Here is a 22,014-nt window from a genome sequence, read left to right on the forward strand (position 1 = left end):
TGGCGAGAATGGTGGCCCACCTGGCCACCCCTTGGCAACATTCCTGCTTTCTAGATTAGCCCATTTAAATCTTGCTTGGGTAAATAATTATGACCAATTCAGAACAGAAAATCTTGGTATAAATGATTTACACTATGCCTTGATTAAAAAAAAGAGCAGACAACATGACAAAACATTTAATTTAGCAATTATTTTGTTTACCCTATTCACCTACATTGCTGTCTTAAATTAATGCAGTGGGAATAGGTGAACTAAATTAAAATGTAATAAAAGTGTTTTTCAAGATTAATTGTTTTTTCATGAGACATGGTCAAAACAGTTATAACATTGCAATATATAATGCAAACCTCATGTAAAATAGACAATCTCCATATTCATCAATACAAATAAAACCTTTTTAATAAAGACAATAACAAACTTCAACACAGTGTGAGGTTTGGTCAAAATGGTCATCTTTCACCCACTTATACAAATATGGAAAACATAGTCTATGTTTAAAAAACACACAGCAACTCATTTTCATCGAATAAACATTTTTACCAGGATGACAATTTACTATTAATGTAACTGGATTAATGTAACTGGAGTTTTTTGTGCAGTTTGTTTTATGCTAGGCAAAAGAAACATAACCTTTCCTGACACAGAAAAGTACAGTAAATAAAATGATTGATAATCTTTTAACAAGAAAATGTGTTCTTTTGAGGCTTGCCTTAGAGACTAAAACCAGTCACTAAAAGTACATAAGGATATTAGATTTTCACTAGATGAAAGGGTGAAGAAGCTAATCTGTTGGCAGCGCATTGTGCCGTCAGCCTTGCATCCGCATCATGATCCCAGCAATCTTCCAGAAGTTCATGCAGGGAAGATCCCTGTAAATACAGTATATGGAAATATATTTTACTCAAAATGAAATACAGCATTTACAGAACAGCATTCCAATAAAAGCGTAACATATAGAGGTGTGTATTGATCTTAAATTCCACATATGATACATATTGTGCATTAATATTTGAGTCACCAGCTGTAAGAGCCTTGAAATAAAACAAGAAAGGATATAAAACAGAAGTCCATTAAAGAGTAAAAAATATTGAACAGTGAACTAAAATGACTGCCTAGAAAAGTTACAAGCAGAGCAAAAAATTAAAAGGTTTAATAAAAATAAAAAATAATAATAAAATGTCACGGTTGGCCCCTCCTAGTCCTGTCCATGTGCTCATGTTTTGGTTGTGTAACTCCGCCCCTGATTGTTTTCACCTGTCCCTCATTGTTCCATGTATTTAAGCCCTGTGTTTGCCCCTTGCGTTTGCCAGTCATTGTATCTTTGTATCTTTGTACCTGGTCTTTGTTTGATGTCTGTTTGCTGGTCGCTCTGGTTTTTGTCATGTCTGTTTCCCATTCCGTCCGCATCGGCTATATGAACCTGGACTGTTATGACCACGACCCTGGATTTGCCCCTAATAAATCTCGCTTATCTCAGCGTGTGCGTCCGCCTCCTCGCTCCCCCTTACAGAATGACTGGCCACCACAGGACGCAGCAGGTAAGCGAGACTCCGGCATGTGGTTGTTCCGTTGGGACGAAACTCCGGCTGTTTCAAAGCAGCCCGAGTTCAACGTGTCCCAATGCCACCAAGCCGGAGACAGCAAATCCCCTGGCGCTGAGGGAACACGAGCGGTCCCGCAAGAAAGCGGAGGACCTTCCCGCCTTGTGTCCGGGCGACGAGAGCTCAGGTAAGCGCCTTGGGTCTGCCCGTCTTGAGCGCCACTTCAGGGAGGAGCGACCTGCAGTGCAAGACGCGGTCAGACGGAAGGAGCATTCAGATGACCCGTTTTGTGGTACTCGGCTCGTTCGCAAGCGCCACTGCGAGCTGCCTATCGCTCGAGTGAGCTTTGGGAACGGCCGAGTGGGTCCAGTGTCTGTCTGTTCCTCCAGGTTGGAGCAGAGGTCCCCAGCCCGGAAGCCTGATCCCGTGGCCGCACTCCTGATCCCGTGACCGCACCCCGCGGCACTCCTGATCCGGTGATCGCACCCCGCGGCACTCCTGATCCCGTGATCGCACCCCGCGGCACTCCTGATCCCGTGGCCGCACCCCACTCCTGCGCCTCAGGACCCGCCGCCAGTCGCCGCGCCTCCGGACCGCCGCCAGTCGCCGCGCCTCCGGACCGCCGCCAGTCGCCGCGCCTCCGGACCCGCCTACCTCCATGGACATCGTGGCCTCCGTGGACGTCGTAGCAGGCCCGCCTGCCTCCGTGGACATCACATCCCCTTTGTTCCCGCCCATCCCGTCCTCGCCTGTGTCTGTTCCCCCTGGGCCTTCCGTTTCTGTCTCTGTTCCCCGTGGTCCTTCTGTGCCTCCTGTGTCTGTTTCTGTTCCTTTGTTTCTGCCCTGTTCAGTCCCTGGTTTTGTCCTGTTCCCTACTGTTGTGTCTGTCTCGGTTCCGGTTGCTGTTGTGGTTCCCATTCCTGTGTCTCCTTTTGTTTCTGTTCCTGTTTCTGTTTCTGTGCCCGTTTCCGTTCCTGTGTCCGTCTTGGTGCCTGTTCCCCTGTCTTTTGCGTGGTCTGTTGTTCGTTCTTGTTTTCCTCGTCCTGTGTCTCCGGTCGTCTCTCGGTCGGCGTCGTTTGTGTTGTGCCTCCTCGTCCTCCCTCCGTTTCGTCTGTTCCTGTGTCTGGTGTGTCTCCATCTGTGTCTGTTCCTGTTTCTTGTTCTTCCTCTGTGCCCGTTTCTGCCTCTTGTGGTTCTTCCTCTGTGCCCGTTTTTGCCTCTTGTGGTTCTGCCTCTGCTCCTGTGTCTTTGCCTGTCCCTGTGTAGTTTGTTTCGGTTTTTGGTCTCCTGTGTCTTTGTTTTGGTTCTGTTTTTGTTGGCACGCCTCGGTGTGCGTGCCTTTGGGGGGGGCTACTGTCACGGTTGGCCCCTCCCAGTCCTGTCCATGTGCTCATGTTTTGGTTGTGTAACTCCGCCCCTGATTGTTTTCACCTGTCCCTCATTGTTCCATGTATTTAAGCCCTGTGTTTGCCCCTTGCGTTTGCCAGTCATTGTATCTTTGTACCTGGTCTTTGTTTGATGTCTGTTTGCTGGTCGCTCTGGTTTTTGTCATGTCTGTTTCCCGTTCCGTCCGCATCGGCTATATGAACCTGGACTGTTATGACCACGACCCTGGATTTGCCCCTAATAAATCTCGCTTATCTCAGCGTGTGCGTCCGCCTCCTCGCTCCCCCTTACATAAAAAAAACCCTAGAGGAGATAAGAGCAGCAATGTCTTGAAAAGGTTTCAATTTGTGAACCATTAAAATAAAATAATAAAAAAAAGAAAATACCCAGCTACATTCCAAACACACTGGTTGTGCTTGGGGCTACCACACATTAATTTTTACCATCGACATCATATGATGTTCACTACTGGGGGAATAAAGGATTCCTACTAGGAGTCATTACTAATAAGCATCAATCATTATTTATTTTATTATTTGTTACTACATTAAACAATTATTTGGACATTACTGACATAATCATGAAATTCAGTTAATGATTTATTGCCAAATAAATAACTGCAATCCTCTCCATGGATCACCACCTTATCATGGTGGAGGTGTTTGTGTGCTTGAATGATCCTAGGAGCTATGTTGTCTGGAGCACAAGCTCCTGGTATGGTCTCCCATGGCAAACTGGTCCTAGGTGACAGGTCAGACAAAGTGTGATCCATAATAACCCCTATGAAAAGACAAAAACAGGACTTGTGTACCCTGCCCGGAACAGGGTTACTGGGGCCCCACCCTGGAGCCAGGCCTGGCGGAGGGGCTCGCCAGCGAGCGTCTGGTGGCCGGGCATTTACTCATGGTGCCCGGCCGGGCCCGAAAGAGTTACATGAGTCCCATTGACCCACCACCAATGGGAGGGGCAGTAGTAGGGATTCGGTGCTTTGTGGATCGGGCAATGTCCAAAGGCGTGGGCCTTGGCGTTCTGATCCTCGGTTGCTGAAACTGGCTTTTGGAACTTGGAATGTTACCTCACTGGCGGGGAAGGAGCCCAAGTTGGTGTGCAAGGTTGAGAGATACCGGCTAGATATAGTCGGGATCACCTCAACACAAAGCTTGGGCTCTGGGTCCAGTCTCCTTGAGAGGGGCTGGACTTTATTCTTTTCTGGAGTTGCCCATGGTGGTGGGCAGGTGTGGGCTTTCTCATAGCCCCTCGACTCGGTGCCTGTATGGTGGGGGATTTCTCCGGTGGGCGGGATGGTAGCTTCCCTACGCCTTCGGGTTGGGGAACGGGTCCTGACTGCTGTCTGTGCAGAGTACCCAGCCTTCTTAGAGTCCTTGGGAAGGGTGCTTGAAAGTGCTCTTCCTGGAGACTCTATTGTCCTACTGGGGGACTTTAACGCTCACATGGGCAATGACAGTGAGTACTGGAGGGGTGTGATTGGGAGGAATGGCCTCTCTGATCTGAACCCGAGTGGTGTTCAGTTTTTGGACTTCTGTGCAAACCACAGTTTGTCCATCACAAACACCATGTTTGAACACAAGGATGTCCATAAGTGCACATGGCACCAGGACACCCTAGGCCGCAGTTCAATGATTGACTTTGTAGTCCTGTCATTGGACTTGTGGCCATGTGTGTTGGACACTCGGGTAAAGAGAGGAGCCGAGCTGTCAACTGATCACCACCTGGTGGTGAGTTGGATCAGGTGGTGGGGGAAGATGCCGGTCAGACCAGGCAAGCCCAAACGTATAGTGAGGGTTTGCTGGGAATGTCTGGCAGAAGAACCTGCCAGATTGATCAACGCACACCTCCGTCAGAACTTTGACCAGATATCGGAGGAGGTGGGGGACATTGACTCAGAATGGGCCATGTTCCGTTCCTCCATTGTTGAAGTGGCTGACTGTAGCTGTGGCCGAAAGGTAGTTGGTGCCTGTCGGGGCGGTAATCCTCGAACCCGGTGGTGGACACCCCAGGTGAGAGATGCCCTCAAGCTGAAGAAGGAGCAGCTGGCAGGTATCGACATCTGCGGCTTCAGTCGTCGCCAAGGCAAAAACCTGTGTATGGGAGGAGTATGGTGAGGCCTTGGAAAGTGACTTTAAATTGGTTCCAAAAAAGATCCTGGCAAACTGTCAGGCGACTCAGAAGGGGAAAGTAGTGTGCCACTTAGCACTGTATATAGTGGAGATTGTGTGCTGCTGACTTCAACTGAAGACGTCATTGGGCGGTGGAAGGAATACTTTGAGGACCTTCTCAATCCCACCGACACATTCTTCAGTGAGGAGGCAGAGTCTGGGGACATGGGAATAGGCTTGTCCATTACTGAGGCTGAAGTCACTAAGGTAGTTAAGAAGCTCCTTGGTGGCAAGGCTCCAGGGGTGGATGAGATCCGCCATGAGTTCCTGAAGGCTCTGGATGTTGTGGGGCTGTCTTGGCTGACACGCCTTTTCAACATTGCGTGGACATCAGGGGCGGTGCCACTGGATTGGCAGACTGGGGTGGTGGTGCCTCTTTTTAAAAAAGGGGACTGGAGGGTGTGTTCCAACTACAGAGGAATCACACTCTTCAGCCTCCCTGGTAAGGTCTATGCAGGGGTACTGGAGAAGAGAGTCCGGCTTATAGTCAAACCTTGGATCCAGGAGGAGCAGTGCGGGTTCCGCCCTTGTTGTGGAACACTGGATCAAATCTTCACCCTCTCCAGGATTCTGGAAGGTTCATGGGAGTTTGCCCAACCAGTCCACATGTGCTTTGTGGATCTGGAGAAGGCATTCGACTGTGTTCCCCGGGGTATTCTGTGGGAGGTGCTTTGGGAGTACAGGGTACATGGCTCTTTGCTATGAGCCATTCAGGCCCTGTACAAACAAAGCTGGAGTTTGGTTCGCATAGCCAGCAGTAAGTTAGACTTGTTCCCAGTGAGAGTTGGACTCTCTGCCCTTTGTCACCGATTCTATTCATAATTTTTATGGATAGAATTTCTAGGTGCAGTCAGGGGATGGAGGGTGTCTGGTTTGGTGACCTCAAGGTCACATCGCTGCTGTTTGAACTTCAGGCCGTGAAGTTTAAGCTTAACAGCTTAACTTTAAATGAACAAACATTAGTTACTGCTGCTTCCTTAAATGTGTTATTGCACAAGCTAAAAGTTAGAACCTTTGTTATCTGGGTAAAACTTCTTAATTCTTAATAAATTTTCTGTTCTCCATTTAATTTATTTGAAAGAAAGGTAACAGACTAGGTTTTGGACAGAGCAAACTAAAGACAGGACAGGAGACTGTACATAGGGCTGGAGAGCACAGGAGATGGGACAGGAGACAGAACACATGACTAAACACAGGACTGAATGAAGGGCCGAACGAACAAAGGACCAGACAAACACAGATGTTAGGACTGGGTTACATGGTTACTGAGACAGGAAAGATGACTGGAACAAGAATAGAGACAGACTGAAACAGGCACTAAAAGAAAGACGGTGAGAGGCACAGACACATACACAGGGACGTAAACAAAACCATGGATTGGACATTGAACAGACACAGTATAAAATCTAACTGGAGGTTCAGGTGACTATGAGCCTGAAAACCAGAGCTAACCGAGTGTTGAAAAGGTGAGAAGGGAATTGGAAAGGCTGGGCGGACAACTCTGGAACGGGGCATATAGCTGACAATGGAACAGGGTATAAAGTCTGCACTGAGATATTCAGGTACACACCAAAAAAACCTTCTCCTTGCAAGTAGGACTGCCTTCTTCTTCAGCTGGTTTATTCTGATACAAGGGACCACAGTGATGCTTTATTGTGACTAAATTTGATATGCACATTGACAAAAATCAGCTAATGCAACTCATGACATTGGACTTGAATCGGTTTAAGTTGGCTCCAACAAATGAAAATGTCAGTTGTTTCAAAATTTACATCTTGAATCTGCAGAAAATACAGAATTTGCACAGTTGAAAAAAGATGGAATATTTACATTATCTTACCACTTTTTGCCTTTTTAATCAAATAAATTTTTATTATAACAATCTGCGGAGTCAAAAAGAAATAATTACATTTCAGACAAAATGAGTGAAAAACAATTATACCAGTAAAGAAAAACAGTTACAAAGGTATTTACCAAAAGATTACAAACTAAATTGGTGTTGTACATGATTGTATATACACAATCGCTCAATTATGTATCTATGCTCATTTCAAATTTAATCAGGTCCATTTAATGTGTAAGTGCACTTTGTAACTCTGCAATCACTGATTGTAGCTGATCTGTTTCTCTGCATACTTTATTAACCTTTTCACCTCAATGATCAGGACCCCCACCTGGACCACCACTGGGCAGGTAAAATTATTCTTTCATTCTCAGTACTGTGTAACACTGGCATAGTAGTATGTGTGGTATTGGTACTACTGTATCAGATTCAGCAATGCTTTAAACACCTCAGCATCATTCAATCATTCATCAGTCCAATGTACCACACAAATAATACCTGCTCTATGGTGATCTTGTGAAGAATAGAGTGAAAGTGGGATAAAAGCTATGCAGAGAAACAGACAGACTGCAATCTTTAAGTTAGGAATACCTTAAATTACATGTTAGTGTAGTGTTAACGTATGTGTGGGACAGAGAAAAAGTAAGAAAATGAACATCTGAACCGTACCCTATTGTGCTAAACATACTTGTTCCTTAACAGATGTGCAGGTCTCTGTTTCTTTGTCACTTGCAGCCTGTGAGAGTAAATTCTTCATTGTTTTATCAAAAATGAAGAAAAAGTAAGCAAAATTGGTAATTAACACTAACCAGACAAAACAAAGATGAGAAAAACACCAAGAAAAAGAAAAGTCATATACAACACAATACAAGAAGGAGCATGTTATTGTGAATAACAATGAACAATGTTTTTCACATCACACAATCTTGAAAGCTCTTGATTTCATGCAAAAATTTTGCAAAGAAAAAAGCAAAGCATGTGAGCCATAGTTGTAAGTACAGTAAGTAGAATACTTTTACTTTAACTCAAATAATTTTTTATAATTTCTACTTTTACTCAAGTTCAGAAGTTTTCTACTTTGTTCACTCCTGGTGAGAAGCTCCTGTAGCTACATTGTGGTGGATGGGGGGTCTAGATGTAATGGAAAAAGAGATACTGAAACAGGACCTTAGTAAAATTCATATGTTAAACTTGTACAACATGGGGATCCATTATGGAAGCAGATACACTATATTGCCAAAAGCATTCACTTACAAATCCAAATCATTGAATTCAAGTGTTCCAATCACTCCCATTGCCAAACGTATATAAAACCAAGCAACTAGGCAAAGAAGACTTCTACAAACATTTGTGAAAGAATGAGTTGCTCTCCGAAGCTCAGTGAATTCCAGCGTGGTACCATGGTAGCCAGGTGTGCAACAAGTCCAGTTGTGAAATTTCCTCGCTATTAAATATTCCACAGCCAACTGTATTATAACAAAGTGAAAGCGAATGGCAATGACAGCGACTCAGCCATGAAGTGGTAGGTCGTGTAAAATGACAGAGCGGGGTCAGCGGATGCTGAGGCGCATAGTGTGCAGAGGTCACCAACTTTCTGCAGAGTCTATCACCACAGACCTCCAAAATTCATGTGGCCTTCAGATTACTCAAGAACAGTGCTTCATGGGATGAGTTTCCATGGCCAAGCAGCTGCATCCAAGTGCAATACTAAGTGTCAAATGCAGTGGTGTAAAGCACTGGACTCTAGGGCAGTGGAGACGTGTTCTCTGGAGTGACAAATCAGGCTTCTCCATTTGGCAACCTGATGGACGAGCCTGGGTTGGCAGTTGCCAGGAGAACGGTACTTGTCTGAATGCATTGTGCCAAGTGTAAAGTTTGGTGAGGGGGATTACGGTGTCAAGTTTTTCAGGAGTTGGGCTCGGCCCCTTAATTCCAGTGAAAGGAACTCTTAATGCTTCAGCAGACCAAGAGATTTTGGATGATTTATTGCTCCCAACTCTGTGGGAATAGTTTGGGGATGGCCCCTTCCTGTTCTAATATGACTGCGCTTCAGTGCACAAAGCAAGGTCCATAAAGACATGGATGTTTAGTGTGGAAGAACTTAACTGGCCTGCAAAGAGTCCTGACCTAAACCCAAAAGAATACCTTTGGGATGAATTAGAGTGGAGACTGTGAGCCAGGCCTTCTCATCCAGCATCAGCAGCTGACCTCGCAAATGTGCTTCTGGAAGAAATTCCTGTAAACAATCGTAAAAATGTATGGAAAGCCTTCCCAGAAGAGTTGAAGCTGTTATAAGCAAAAGGTGGGCCGACATCATATTAAAACTTATGGATTACGAATGGGATGTCACTCAAGTTATTATGCCTATGAAGGCAGATGAGCGAATACCGTTGGCAATATAGTGTACATTAATCATGAAAACTCGAGAGGAATAATAAAAAAAGTAGAGAAAAGCACAATCTGCTATAGGCCAGATTACAGGCATCCTCACTGGTCACAGAGTTTTAGTGATTTTAAAATGAAAATAAAAAATTCTGGTGCACATTAAATTACAGGAAAGGAAAAGAACAAGTGGTTCAAGTCAAACAAAAAAGTTTTATTACTAAGAAACAAAACATGGGCACAATCATTATGGGTACCCACCCCTCCCCACCTTAAAGAGTATTTTCCAGTTTCAAAGAAAGAAGCCCACCATCTGACAACATTTTCTCAATCCTTAAAAGCTGGCAGAGTCTTATCCAAATGGTGCTGAAGAATATTAGTTACCAGTTCAAAACAAAGCAAGCCATAGTTCTTTTTTTTTTTTTTTTTTAATTTACCATTAAATCACCTTAAATCTCAGTGTTTTCATTTCACAATTTTAGGTGGCATAGAAATGTGAATAAAAACTTCAGCTTCATGCTATATAAAATGACTCTTGTCAAATTAAAGCAAAAAAAAAAAAAAAAAAACAATGCTTCATGTAGCAAGTAAACTAATTTTATTCCAGCTTAATAGATCATTTTGAATGAGCAATTCTTTCAATCAATGTAACTATTTGAGCTGAATAAAACTAAATCAACTACCACATGAAGTAATAGTTTTAGGTTGAACTGATGAACCATTTTTTACCGTGTATATGTGAGCAATATGTTGATTTTAAATAGTAAGAAACAAAAATGCAATCTGTGCTACAGAAATATGTGGTAGATATAGGAGATGTGGAGGTCATTTTGAGAACAATACAAATTTGGTTAAACCTAAGAGTGACTGATGAAGGAACAGGGTAGGCGGTGTTTTATGCCTCACAACGCTACAAAAACATAGGGGAAATAGTTGATGTGGAGTGTGACTTTTTTCTGCAAAAATCGTCATTATGGATTCTCCAGCTAGATCATCTAAGGCTGAAGATGGATCTCTGATCATGAATTCCTTGAGCAAATGGCGTTATCGCTCATTCATTCGGAACAGCTTACAACCCCAATTCCAGTGAAGTTGGGACATTGTGTAAAACATGAAAACAGAATACGATGATTTGCAAATCCTTTTCAACCTATATTCAATTGAATACACTACATCCATCCATCCATCCATCCATTTTCTAAGCCACTTCTCCGTCAGGGCCGCGGGGTGAATACACTACATAGACAAGATATTTAATGTTCAAACAGATAAACTTTATTGTTTTTTGCAAATATTTACTCATTTTGAATTTAATACCTGCAACACATTCAATTTTCAATGGGAGACAGGTCTGGACTGCAAGCAGGCCAGTCTAGTGCCCGCACTCTTTTACTACAAAGCCACGCTGCTGTAACACGTGCAGAATGTGGCTTGGCATTGTCTTGCTGAAATAAGCAGGGACGTCCCTGAAAAACACGTTACTTGGATGTCAGCATATGTTGCTCCAAAACCTGTATGTACCTTTCAGCATTAATGGTCCCTTCACAGATGTGCAAGCCATGGGCACTGATACACCCCCATACCATCAGAGATGCTGGCTATTGAACTTTGCGCTGATAACAATCCGGACAGTCCTTTTCCTCTTTGGCTCGGAGGACATGACGTCCATGATTTCCAAAAACAATTTGAAATGTGTACTCGTCAGACCACAGGACACTTTTCCACTTTGCATCAGTCCATCTCAGATGAGCTCGGACCCAGAGAATTTGGCAGCGTTTCTGGGTGTTTTTGCTTTACATGGCAGAGTTTTAACTTGGATTTGTAGATGGAGCGACAAACTGTGTTCACAGACAATGGTTTCCTGAAGTGTTCCTGAGCCCATGTGGTAATATGTATTACAGAATAATGTCAGTTTTTAATGTAGTGCCACCTGAGGGATCGAAGGTCAAGGGCATTCAACTTTTTTCTGCCTTGCCGCTTTAAATCCACACAAGGCTTTGGGCCCTGACTCTGTGTCCTCTGCCACCTTGAGACACTGTGCTGATGAGCTGGCCCCAGTCTTCACGGGAATCTTCAACTCTTCCCTGGAGTCATGCCATGTCCCAGCCTGTTTCAAGTCCTCCATCATCGTCCCTGTCCCCAAGAAACCACGCGCCACAGGACTTAATGACTACAGGCCTGTGGCCCTGACGTCCGTAGTCATGAAGACCTTTGAACGTCTGGTCTTATCCCACCTCATGTCCATCACCAACCCCCTTCTGGACCCCCTGCAGTTTGCCTACAGAGCCAACAGGTCTGTAGATGATGCCATAAACCTGGCCCTCCACTTCATCCTGCAGCATCTGGACTCCCCAAGAACGTACGCTAGGATCCTGTTTGTGGACTTCAGCTCTGCATTCAATACTATCCTTCCCACTCTGCTCCAGGACAAGCTCTCTCTGCTCCATGTGCTCGACTCCACCTGCAGGTGGATCACAGACTTCCTCACGGACCGCAGTCAGCGAGTACGGCTGGGGAAGATTGTCTCGGACACGCGGACTTTAAGCACAGGATCTCCTCAGGGCTGTGTACTTTCCCCCCTGCTCTTCTCCCTGTACACCAACTGCTGCACCTCCATCCATGACTCTGTCAAACTGATTAAGTTTGCGGACGACACCACCCTCATTGGACTCATCTCAGACGGTGATGAGTCTGCCTACAGGAAGGAGGTGGACCGGCTGGTGACCTGGTGCAGCAACAGCAACTTGGTGCTCAATGCCCAGAAGACAGTGGAGATGACTGTGGACTTCAGGAAAGCCACAAGCGCCCTGCCCCCCCTTATCCTTACCGACACCCCCATCACCACTGTGGACCGGTTCCTTGGCACCACCATCACCCAGGACCTCAAGTGGGAGCTGAACATCAGCTCCCTCATCAAGAAGGCTCAGCAGAGGATGTACTTTCTGCGGCAGCTGAGGAAAGCCAAACTGCCGGCCCAGCTGATGGTACAGTTCTACACGGCCATCATCGAGTCCATCCTCAGCTCCTCCATCACAGTGTGGTATACTGGGGCCACTGCCAGGGACAGACAAAGGCTGCAGCGCATTGTGCGCTCCGCTGAGAAGGTGATAGGCTGCAGCCTCCCATCTCTCCAAGACCTGTACATCTCCAGGACTGTGGGGAGAGCGGATCGTATTATAGCAGACCCTTCTCACCCCGCACACGGACTATTTGATCCACTCCCCTCGGGCAGGAGGCTTCGGTCCATTCGGACCAGAACCTCCCGCCACAGGAACAATTTCTTCCCCTCTGCCATTGGACTCAAGAACAATATATAATCACGTCACTTACCTCTTTATAACCCTGCCTTGGTCACTTTACTTGAATTGCACTACTCCACCTGCACTGTTGTATATAGTACTGTTGTACATGCCTTTTGTATTTTTATTTTTATTCATTCTATCTATATATTTGCATAGAGTATTTATTTATGTGGACTTAATTTTGCATGCCTATTACTACTTGTTTTTATGTTGCACCTTCATGCCGAAGCAAATTCCTAGTCTGTGAATCCTGTTCATTGACAATGGCAATAAAACTTCTTCTGATTCTGATACTTGCAGAGATTTCTCCAGATTCTCTGAATCCTTTGATGATATTATGGACTGTAGATGATGAAATCCCCAAATTCCTTGCAATTGCACATTGAGAAAGGTTGTTCTTAAACTGTTGGACCATTTGCTCATGCAGTTGTTCACAAAGTGTTGAACCTCGCACCATCCTTGCTTGTGAACAACTGAGCCTTCCAGGGATGCTCCCTTTATACCTAATCATGACACTGACCTGTTTCCAATTAACCTGTTCACCTGTGGAATGTGTTTTCAAATTTCGCGTGGGTAGAAGCGTTGGGAAATAAGAAAGCCAAGAGCGTCACAAAGGCCTTTGAACAAATACTTTTACAAGACAGAAAACCCGTAATTCTTCAGAGTGACCGAGGATCAGATTTTTTTATTCTTCATTTAAAAAGCTTTTAATAAAATTGAATGCAATAAATTCTATGGCTAGTGAATTGAAGGCTTCTATGGTGGAACGATTCAACAAAAGCCTTAAAACACGGATTTTTAGATATTTTACAGCTTTTAATACCTTGAGATATTTAGACGTCCTTTTGGAACTAGTAAATTCTTACAATAGCACCTTTCATAGATCTATTCAAATGTGTCCACAAGAGGTGAACAAGGCCAACCAGATAAAGGTGTTTTATCATTTGTACGGGAAAAGAATGAGAGGTGGGTTACCCCCAGCCAAGTTTAAAGTAGGCCACACGGTTCAGATTTCGAAAGAGCGCAGGCCCTTCATAAAAGGTTATGAACAATCTTTTACAGAGGAAAGAGACCTGGACAATTACTCAATAGAAGGCCCTTTTTATGAAGAAGAAATGCAGAAAATTGTTGTGCCTGAAAATAAAGTCTATCTATAATAAAGTAAAAAAATATATACTGGCTAGGAAACAAACTAAATCCGCCATTCTTGTCAAGGTGAGCTGGAAAGCATGGGATAAAAAATTTGACTCCTGGGTACATGAAAACTCTATCCTGGATGCTCAATTAACCCGCGAGACCGGAACGAGGCCTGCTCAGAAGCACAGAAGCCTCGTCATGGAAGAAAGCAGAGATTTCTTCATCACTTTCAGCATGTTTCTCGGAGTTTGTTTGGACTGTCGGTACCTCTGCTAAAATCGTTCAACATAGTCAGACCGCACCTCAAGATGGCTGCTAAAAATATCGCAAAAGATAAGAGAAACGTGGCGGGGAAATTACGGGGGAACGTGTCTGAACCACGACAGGAGGGAGAAGGTCTTATGTTTTTGAGTTGCCCAAATCGGCGCACGCGCCCGTCGGGGTTACGCGTTCCACACCTTTTAAAAATAAAAATGTAAAGAAGAGAAAAAAATGTAAAAGAATGTAAAAAATGTAAAAACCCCCCTGGCGGGGCAAGGCAGGGGCAACAGTGGCAAGGAAAAACTCCTTGGGAGGAACCAGGCTCACCAGGGGGGACCTATCCTCCTCTGGTCAAACTACCTTCAAGTGATTGTACTACTAATATTAATAGCAGTAGTATTGGTAGTAGGAATAGCTAGGAGTCTATGAGAACATCAGTGTAGGGTGGGCAGCTAGTCCAAAGCAGGTGGTGGTAGCTGGAGGTAGTGTGGGCAGCTGGTCTGAAGTGGGTAGCAGGAGGGCTCCAACGCCAGTCGTCCTTCAGTGTCCAGCCGGTCATGTGGGTGATTGGATACTCAGAAAAAATGCAGGGAGAGGGAATTAGTTATATTCTGTCTGTTTGTATGTAAAACAGGGGATATAAACATTTACTGAGTGTGGTTAATGACTCCGGCAGATCTGACTATGACAGCTTAGCTAAAAGGAGAGAACCAGAAGGTCACACAGACACGGCAGCACTCTGAAATAGTTTGGCATCCCTCCGCTCCACCGTCCACAAACCTGAGTAACCACATGCGAGCAGCGGGACGACAGCACCAGCGTCTCAGTTTACTATAATTCCCTGTGTCCATGGACCCCTGGATCTGCTGCCTTTATTTAAGGGGGACAATTACCTACCAACAGCTAAACTGAGTGAGTTTTCAGCCTAACTTTAAATATTGACTGAGACTGTGTCTGAGTCCTGAACATTTTCTGGAAGATCAAGAGTTTGAGGGCTTTATAAGAAAAAGCTCTTCCCCCAGCTGCAGCCTTATGAATTCTGGGAACTATTAATAAGCAAGCACTCTGGGATCTGAGTAGTCGTGATGGCTCATAATGGGAAATAAGCTCTTGTAAGTACTCAGGAGCGAGCCCATGTAGGGCTTTATCTGTCAATAAAAGAATTTTATATCAATACAGAATTTAACAGGCAGCCAATGAAGTGATGATAGCACTGGACTGATATGATCAAATTTTCTAGTTTTAGTGAGGACCCTGCAGCGTTTTGGACTAGTTGAAGTTTGCTTAAATTCTTGCTTGTGCGTTGCAGTAGTCTAGTCTGGAAGTAATAAAGGCATGTACTAGTGTTTCCGCATCATGCAGGGATAGGGCATTTCTTATCTTGGCAATGTTGCGAAGATGCAGAAAAGCTGTCCTAGAGATGCTCCCTATGTGTTGATTAAATGATAAAACTGAATCATTTATGACGCCAAGATTTTTTGCTGCTGAGCCAGGTGTAACTGGACAGTTGTTGAGATTTAAAATTAAATCTGGTAGTTTATTTCTAAAATAAACTAAAATAAAGGTCCTAAAATAGAGTCCTGCGGAACTCCAAATCTTACTTTTGAATAACTGGAAGATAAATTGTTTACACTAACGAACTGATAACATTCTGTTAGGTAAGATTTGAACCATGATAGGGCTGTCCCTGTGACTCCAACCATGTTTTCTAACCTTTCTAGGAGAATATTGTGGTCTGTTGTATCAAAAGCTGCGTTGAGGTCAAGTAGCATTAACAGGGATACGTAGCCTTGATCAGAGGCAAGAAGAAGATCATTAGTTATCTTAACTAGAGCTGTCTCAGTGCTGAAATCCGCCTGTCAATCTCCCACTCCCTTGTACCATCACTCGTGAACAAGACCCCAAGATACTTAAACTCCTCCACTTGAGGCAAGAGCTTATCCCTCACCCAGAGAGGGCACTCCACCTTTTTCCGCCTGAGAACCATAACTCGGATTTAGAGGTAAATGAATATTCATCTGGTCTAACCCATGTTTCAGTAAGACAGAAAATGTCAAATTTATGCTTATAATTTCATTTACGATGACTGCTTTTGAGTTTAGTGATCTTATATTGAGCAGCTCTATACAACATTGTATAGAGTCCTATAAATATGTGTAAACACCGCCTAGCACTGCTATCACCATAATGGACTTCTTCTTCTTCTTTCGGATGCTTCCTTTAGGGGTCGCCACAACGAATCATCTGCCTCCATCTTGCCCTATCCATTGCCTCCTCTTAATTTCACACCAACCATCTCCATGTCCTCCTTCACTACATCCATAAACGTTCTCTGCGGTCTACCTCTTCTCCTTCTACCCGGCAGCTCCATCTCCAACATTCTTTGCCCAATATATCCACTATTCCTCCTCAACACATGTCCAAACCATCTCAACCTCGCCTCTCTGGCTTTATCTCCAAACTGCTCCACCTTCACTGTCCCTCTGATCTGCTCATTTCTAATCTTGTCCAGCCATGTCATTCCCAACGAAAATCTCAGCATCTTCTACTGTCTTGTAAACGCACTACTGTCTTCCATTTCACTCTTGCTGCTATCCTTCTGTCACACATCAGCCCTGACACTCGTCTCCACCCACTCCATCCTGCCTGCACCCTCTTCTTCACCTCTTTTCTACACTGTCCATTGCTCTGCATGGTTGACCCAAGATATTTGAAGTCATCCACCTTTACGACCTCTACTCCTTGCATCGTCACCTTTCCACCTGCCTCCCTCTCATTCACACACATGTATTCCATCTTGTCTCTACTGACCTTCATTCCTCTCCTCTCCAGTGCAAACCTCCACCTCTCCAGATTCTCTTCCACCTGCTCTCTACTCTCACCACAGATTACAATGTCATCTGCAAGCATCATGGTCCATGGAGCCTCCTGCCTGACCTCATCTGTCAACCTGTCCATCACCATTGCAAACAAGAAGGGGCTCAAAGCTGATCCCTGATGTAACCCTACCTTCACCTTGAAACCATTTGTCACTCCAACTGCACACCTCACCATTGTCTCACTATCCTCATACATGTCCTGCACCACCCTAACATACTTTTCAGCTACACCTGACTTCCTCATACAGTACCACAGTTTCTGTCTTGGCACCCTATCATATGCCTTCTCTAGATCCACAAATACACAATGTAGCTCCTTCTGACCTTCTCTGTACTTCTCTACCAACACTCTCAATGCAAAAATTGCATCTGTGGTACTCTTTTGGGCATGAAACTGCTGCTCACTGATCTGAACCTCTCGCCTTAGCCTTGCTTCAACAACTCAAGCCTAACCTGCTGTACATCCTTTCCAGCTCTATCTCTCTGTTTAGCCAAGCGATACAAGTCCTTTACTCCTTCTTTACTGTCCAGCCTCTCATACAGCTCATCATAGGCCTGAGCCTTTGCCTTTGCCACCATTCTTTTTGCTATGCGACTAGCCTCACAGTACTCCTGCCTACTTCCTTCATCTCTCTGGTTATCCCACTTTTTCTTTTACCCATGCTGTGTCAGTAAAAGGGACTGAATACAGGAGTAAAATGTTTGTTGTCATAACTCATAACGATGATGGCCTTATGGTTGGTAAAATTAAACAGGCTCTTATTCATAGGAGCTCCTGTGTTTTTTTTTCATTACTGAACAGTATCAAGCTGTGCGTCTTCCAGAATTTGGTGTTTATTACATTAGACCAGTGCAAAGAGCCTACTGATGTATTGCTCATGAGAAGCTACTTGACTATTACCCACTGATACAGTACACTGTTTGGGGAAAGCCAATTTTAATTTTTCATCATTCTATCCCAACCTACTAGCAGAATGTCTTCACTGGAAGAGAATATCAAGAGGATAATCCTCAAGACTTTGCCCACTCTTTCTGTGGAGACACAGCTGCAAATTGTTTCCACGCTTCAGACGTCTGGTGTTGACTCTGTGGCTGACCTGAAATATGTCCAACAGGATCAAAGGCCTGTTATACAGCAGAGAAAATTACTGGAGGCCTTCAGATTAGGTAATTAATATTTACCCAGCCATAGGCACATTTATTTTCATTAAGTAAAGTATAATCACTTCTGAGGGCGGCACGGTGGCATGGTGGGTAGTGCTGTCGCCTCACAGCAAAGAGGGCCTGGGTTCGATTCCCCGACCGGGTGACCGGGGTCCTCTCTGTGTGGAGTTTGCATGTTCTCCCGGTGTCTGCGTGGGTTTCCTCTCACAGTCCAAAGACATGCAGTCAGGCCAATTGGACGTGCTAAATTGCCCCTAGGTGTGAGTGTGAGTGTGTGAGTGACTGTCTGTGTCTGTCTGTCTGCCCTGTGATGGACTGGCGACCTGTCCAGGGTGTATCCTGCCTTTCGCCCGAAGACTGCTGGGATAGGCTCCAGCACCCCCCTGCGACCCTGACGGAGAAGCGGCTTAGAAAATGGATGGATAATCACTTCTGCATAAGGTGCATGCCAATATTAACTGTATAAATTAGTAGATCATTATTAAAAGTTGTGATGTTCTTCTTTAACATTAATTTGTTTCTTTCAGAAACTGAGATCATCACTTTGGATCTCCAGGTTACTCACACTGATTCCTCAGATTCAAGTGCGTCTACTCATCCTAACTCCTCACTCTCATTCACCTCATCCTCACTCATCAGTAACCCCCCCTCTGCCATCACCACATTCAGTACCAAAACAGGCCAGTGGTGTACCTCCACAAGACATAACATGGCCTGACGTATTTGTGGGGCCATGGGACAAGATGCCACAGGAAATACTTTCAGCCATTACAAACGGTCAGAGACCTTCTTCCAAATGGCGGCGCCAGATGATCAGAGTGGTTGTGGATGAAATTAGAAAATACAACCCCAATCCCACTCGCTCCCAGTGCCGCACAATTTGTCACAAGATCATTATGCAGTACCCAAAGAGTTTTGCTGACATGACCAAAAAAGGAGTCCTCATTGCAGGAGGCTTTACCTCACTTCTTCAGCAAGTACAAACTGGCATTGAGAATATCAACCGGGGTCGGGGGGGGGGTCAAATGCTGTCAAAGCTGTTGTTTCCCAGGGTTTGGAAGGGGATTTGACTTTCCATGCAATTCAGCTTCTTTTGGCTCATTTTGGTGAGAGCCCAGAAGGATTAATGATTCTTGCTAATGTGAGTATTGATCATTGTTTGCTAATTGTTTCTTGTGATTATACACAAGTATAGTAGTATAGTGTAACATTATTATTTTGTTGAACTTTACAGGTGTCCTCCACATTTGCTGACATTGAGAGAAAGTTCACTCTACCAGCCAGTCCTCGACTCATTTTACTTGGTATGTATTTTGATGTACATTTTAAAAGAACCGTATTTCATAATGAGAATGAAGTAACTAATGAAAGATCTTGTGCAGGTTATGTGTCCATCTGTGTAATGATATGTCTGGAAAACAGCATATTAATTGTATTTTTAATTAAGATACATTTTGCTCAACAAAACTGCAGAAGATATGAAAAGTGGAAGGATTCTGCAGATCTAGAAGTATTTTCTACCCTTGTATAGCCCATCTGACAATCCAATCAGCTACCTTTTTTCTTCTCTTTTTTATTTAAGAAATATTGTGTTCATCTGTCCAAATGGACTCAGGCCTCACTGCACAAGATAGAAAATACTTTTGGAAATGGAGCTTTCACCTAATTTTGAACTTGTATTTTAATAGGAAATCAGCCCATGACAAACTGCCACTGGATGATCAGCATTGAGGGGCATGTGGTCTGTGAGGGCACTCAACCGACTTTTCAAAGGTAGATATTACTAAAGATAAAGGACAGTACCAAGTTCAGCTGTATTGAATGTAGTGATGATAGTTAATTTAAAGGCCTATGGGAAGAGTTCCCATACCATATTGGTTAATATGAAGGCAAAAATCATAACACCTCAAAGTATTTTAATGATAGGATGACCTCATGTTTTATATAATGACACTGAAGTTGTTTTGAATGTGATTTGCCAGTCTCATTGAAAATATTTTTTCTTTCTTTCTTTTTCATTTGGCACTTTGTGTTGTGATCATTGCCTGAATTTGGGCCAGTATGGGATGGGAACTCCTCCTCCTGTCATCCAACTAGCATCTAAATTATCTTAACCGTCGGTATAACAAGCAAAACTGCTAACTTTTATTAACTGTGTCATTTTTAACTGTTTCAAGATCCAACTTGCTATTTCATGGAGAACTTTAAACATCAAAAAATTTAAACTACATGTAAGGCAGCACCTCCTTACAAGTAGTTTGAGCACCAAACTTAAACTATTACTGGTGTTCCTGAAATTGACATTTCTTCTTTCCATAGACTAAGAAATCATACATACCATGTTTCTCCAGTCACCAGACCAGTGTGGCAGTTAACAATTTTCAGTATTTGAGACAAATACTTTTTCTTCCTCATTTTTATTCATTTATTTTTTAAAGACGATTCATCGGTATAAATCCATAAAGAATAAGCAAGACCACCCATGGAAAGGTTGTCTCCAAGAGGACTGGAAAGGTTGTTCAGAAGAGGGCTGCAAGTGTTAACCAGCATGTTGCCACGCTTTTGAAAAATTAAAAAAAAAAAATCAAAATAGACTTTGAGTGGGACTTCATCTAGGTAGGTCACAGCTGTCTTGTCTCTATGGTGTCTTTATTTTGTGTTTGCTTCAAATCCAGTAAAATAGCACACAAACTTGTTCTTATAATTTTTATATTGGTGTGCTTACTAAAGCAGCATCCGACAACCATAGCAACCACTTAGCAACACCCAACCACCTTTTTTAGTAGTATTTGAAATTTTCTACTTGTACTTGTGGGTGTTTACAATAAATCGCAGTAATAGCAATACTTGTAGTTGAAGTGGTAGTTGAAATATTTCATTACTGCTTTAATCATCTGCTTTTATAACAGCTGTTGATTTTACTTTTAAAAATTTTACTTAGACACATTCTTTTCATTTTATTGATCAGTAGCAGACGGTAGGATACAACTACTCAAATACTTCAAAGGCCTTAATCACTGATTCAGCTACTTGAAATATTACTTTACCTAATTCAGCTTTTGCATCATGTACTTCATCTACAGCTTCAATTACTCTTCAACAACTGCTTAAAAACTAGTTAATCATTAAAAAGAGCTGTTCTTCAGACTTCTTAAAATACCTGAAGTAAGATTATATCTAGTTTATCTATTGTTTAAACTGTATGAAGTGCTGCTTAAAAATACTACAACTATCTGTTTTAAGCTGAAGCAAGCTCACATAGTCTTCTTAAAATCTAGACTTTTTCTAGTTTCTGCTTCACTTTTTTCTTTCCACCAGCCCTACTTAACTCTACTACACACCTACTGACTTCGTATTTTTATATTTTATAAGTGGTATTTTGTTGCTCAGTTTTTTGTTTGTTTTTTTTTACAAGCATGTCATTGGTGATTGAGGACACCAGCCCAGCACTTTAGTAGAGTTTTCTCTCACTGTTCACTATGCCTTTCTCTCCTTTTTTCACCCTTTCACTGTCACATGGTTCAAACCCGTGCTATACTGTTCTTGAAGCTGTTGTAAGTCTGTGCAACACTGTTCTAGATGCTGTTGTAAGACAGTGCTACACTGTTCTAGATGCTGTTGTAAGACAGTGGTACACTGTTCTAGATGCTTTTTGTAAGACAGTGCTACACTGTTCTTGATGCTATTTCAAACGTACCAACAAGAACAGTGTAGTGCTAATAACAGCATCAAGAATGGTCGTTGACATGCTGTTGTCAGTGCAACACTTTTTGATATTGTTGTAAGTCAGTGCTACACTGTTCTTGATGCTGTTGTATGTCAGTGCTACACTGTTCTTAATGCTGTTGTATGTCAGTGCTACACTGTTTTTGATGCTGTTTAAGTTCAGTATCTTATGCTCATGATTAAGCCTGTCAGGAATTGCTGTACAAATAATTGAGT

At 43.4% G+C, this 22,014-nt stretch overlaps 1 protein-coding gene across 1 annotated transcript in view; it reads right to left on the reverse strand.

Moving 5' to 3' along the window:
• Positions 1–376: 376 nt before the first annotated feature.
• Positions 377–22,014, reverse strand: part of LOC108411298 (anti-Muellerian hormone type-2 receptor-like) — a 70,364-nt gene continuing 48,726 nt past the window's right edge. Inside the window, exon 8 of the mRNA XM_037532510.1 lies at positions 377–869. Coding sequence (XP_037388407.1) covers positions 750–869 — 120 coding nt within the window. The 3' untranslated portion in view covers positions 377–749. The remainder of the gene's footprint in view (positions 870–22,014) is intronic.

This window comes from Pygocentrus nattereri, chromosome 21 (assembly GCF_015220715.1).
Source record: "Pygocentrus nattereri isolate fPygNat1 chromosome 21, fPygNat1.pri, whole genome shotgun sequence".
NCBI lineage: Eukaryota > Metazoa > Chordata > Actinopteri > Characiformes > Serrasalmidae > Pygocentrus > Pygocentrus nattereri.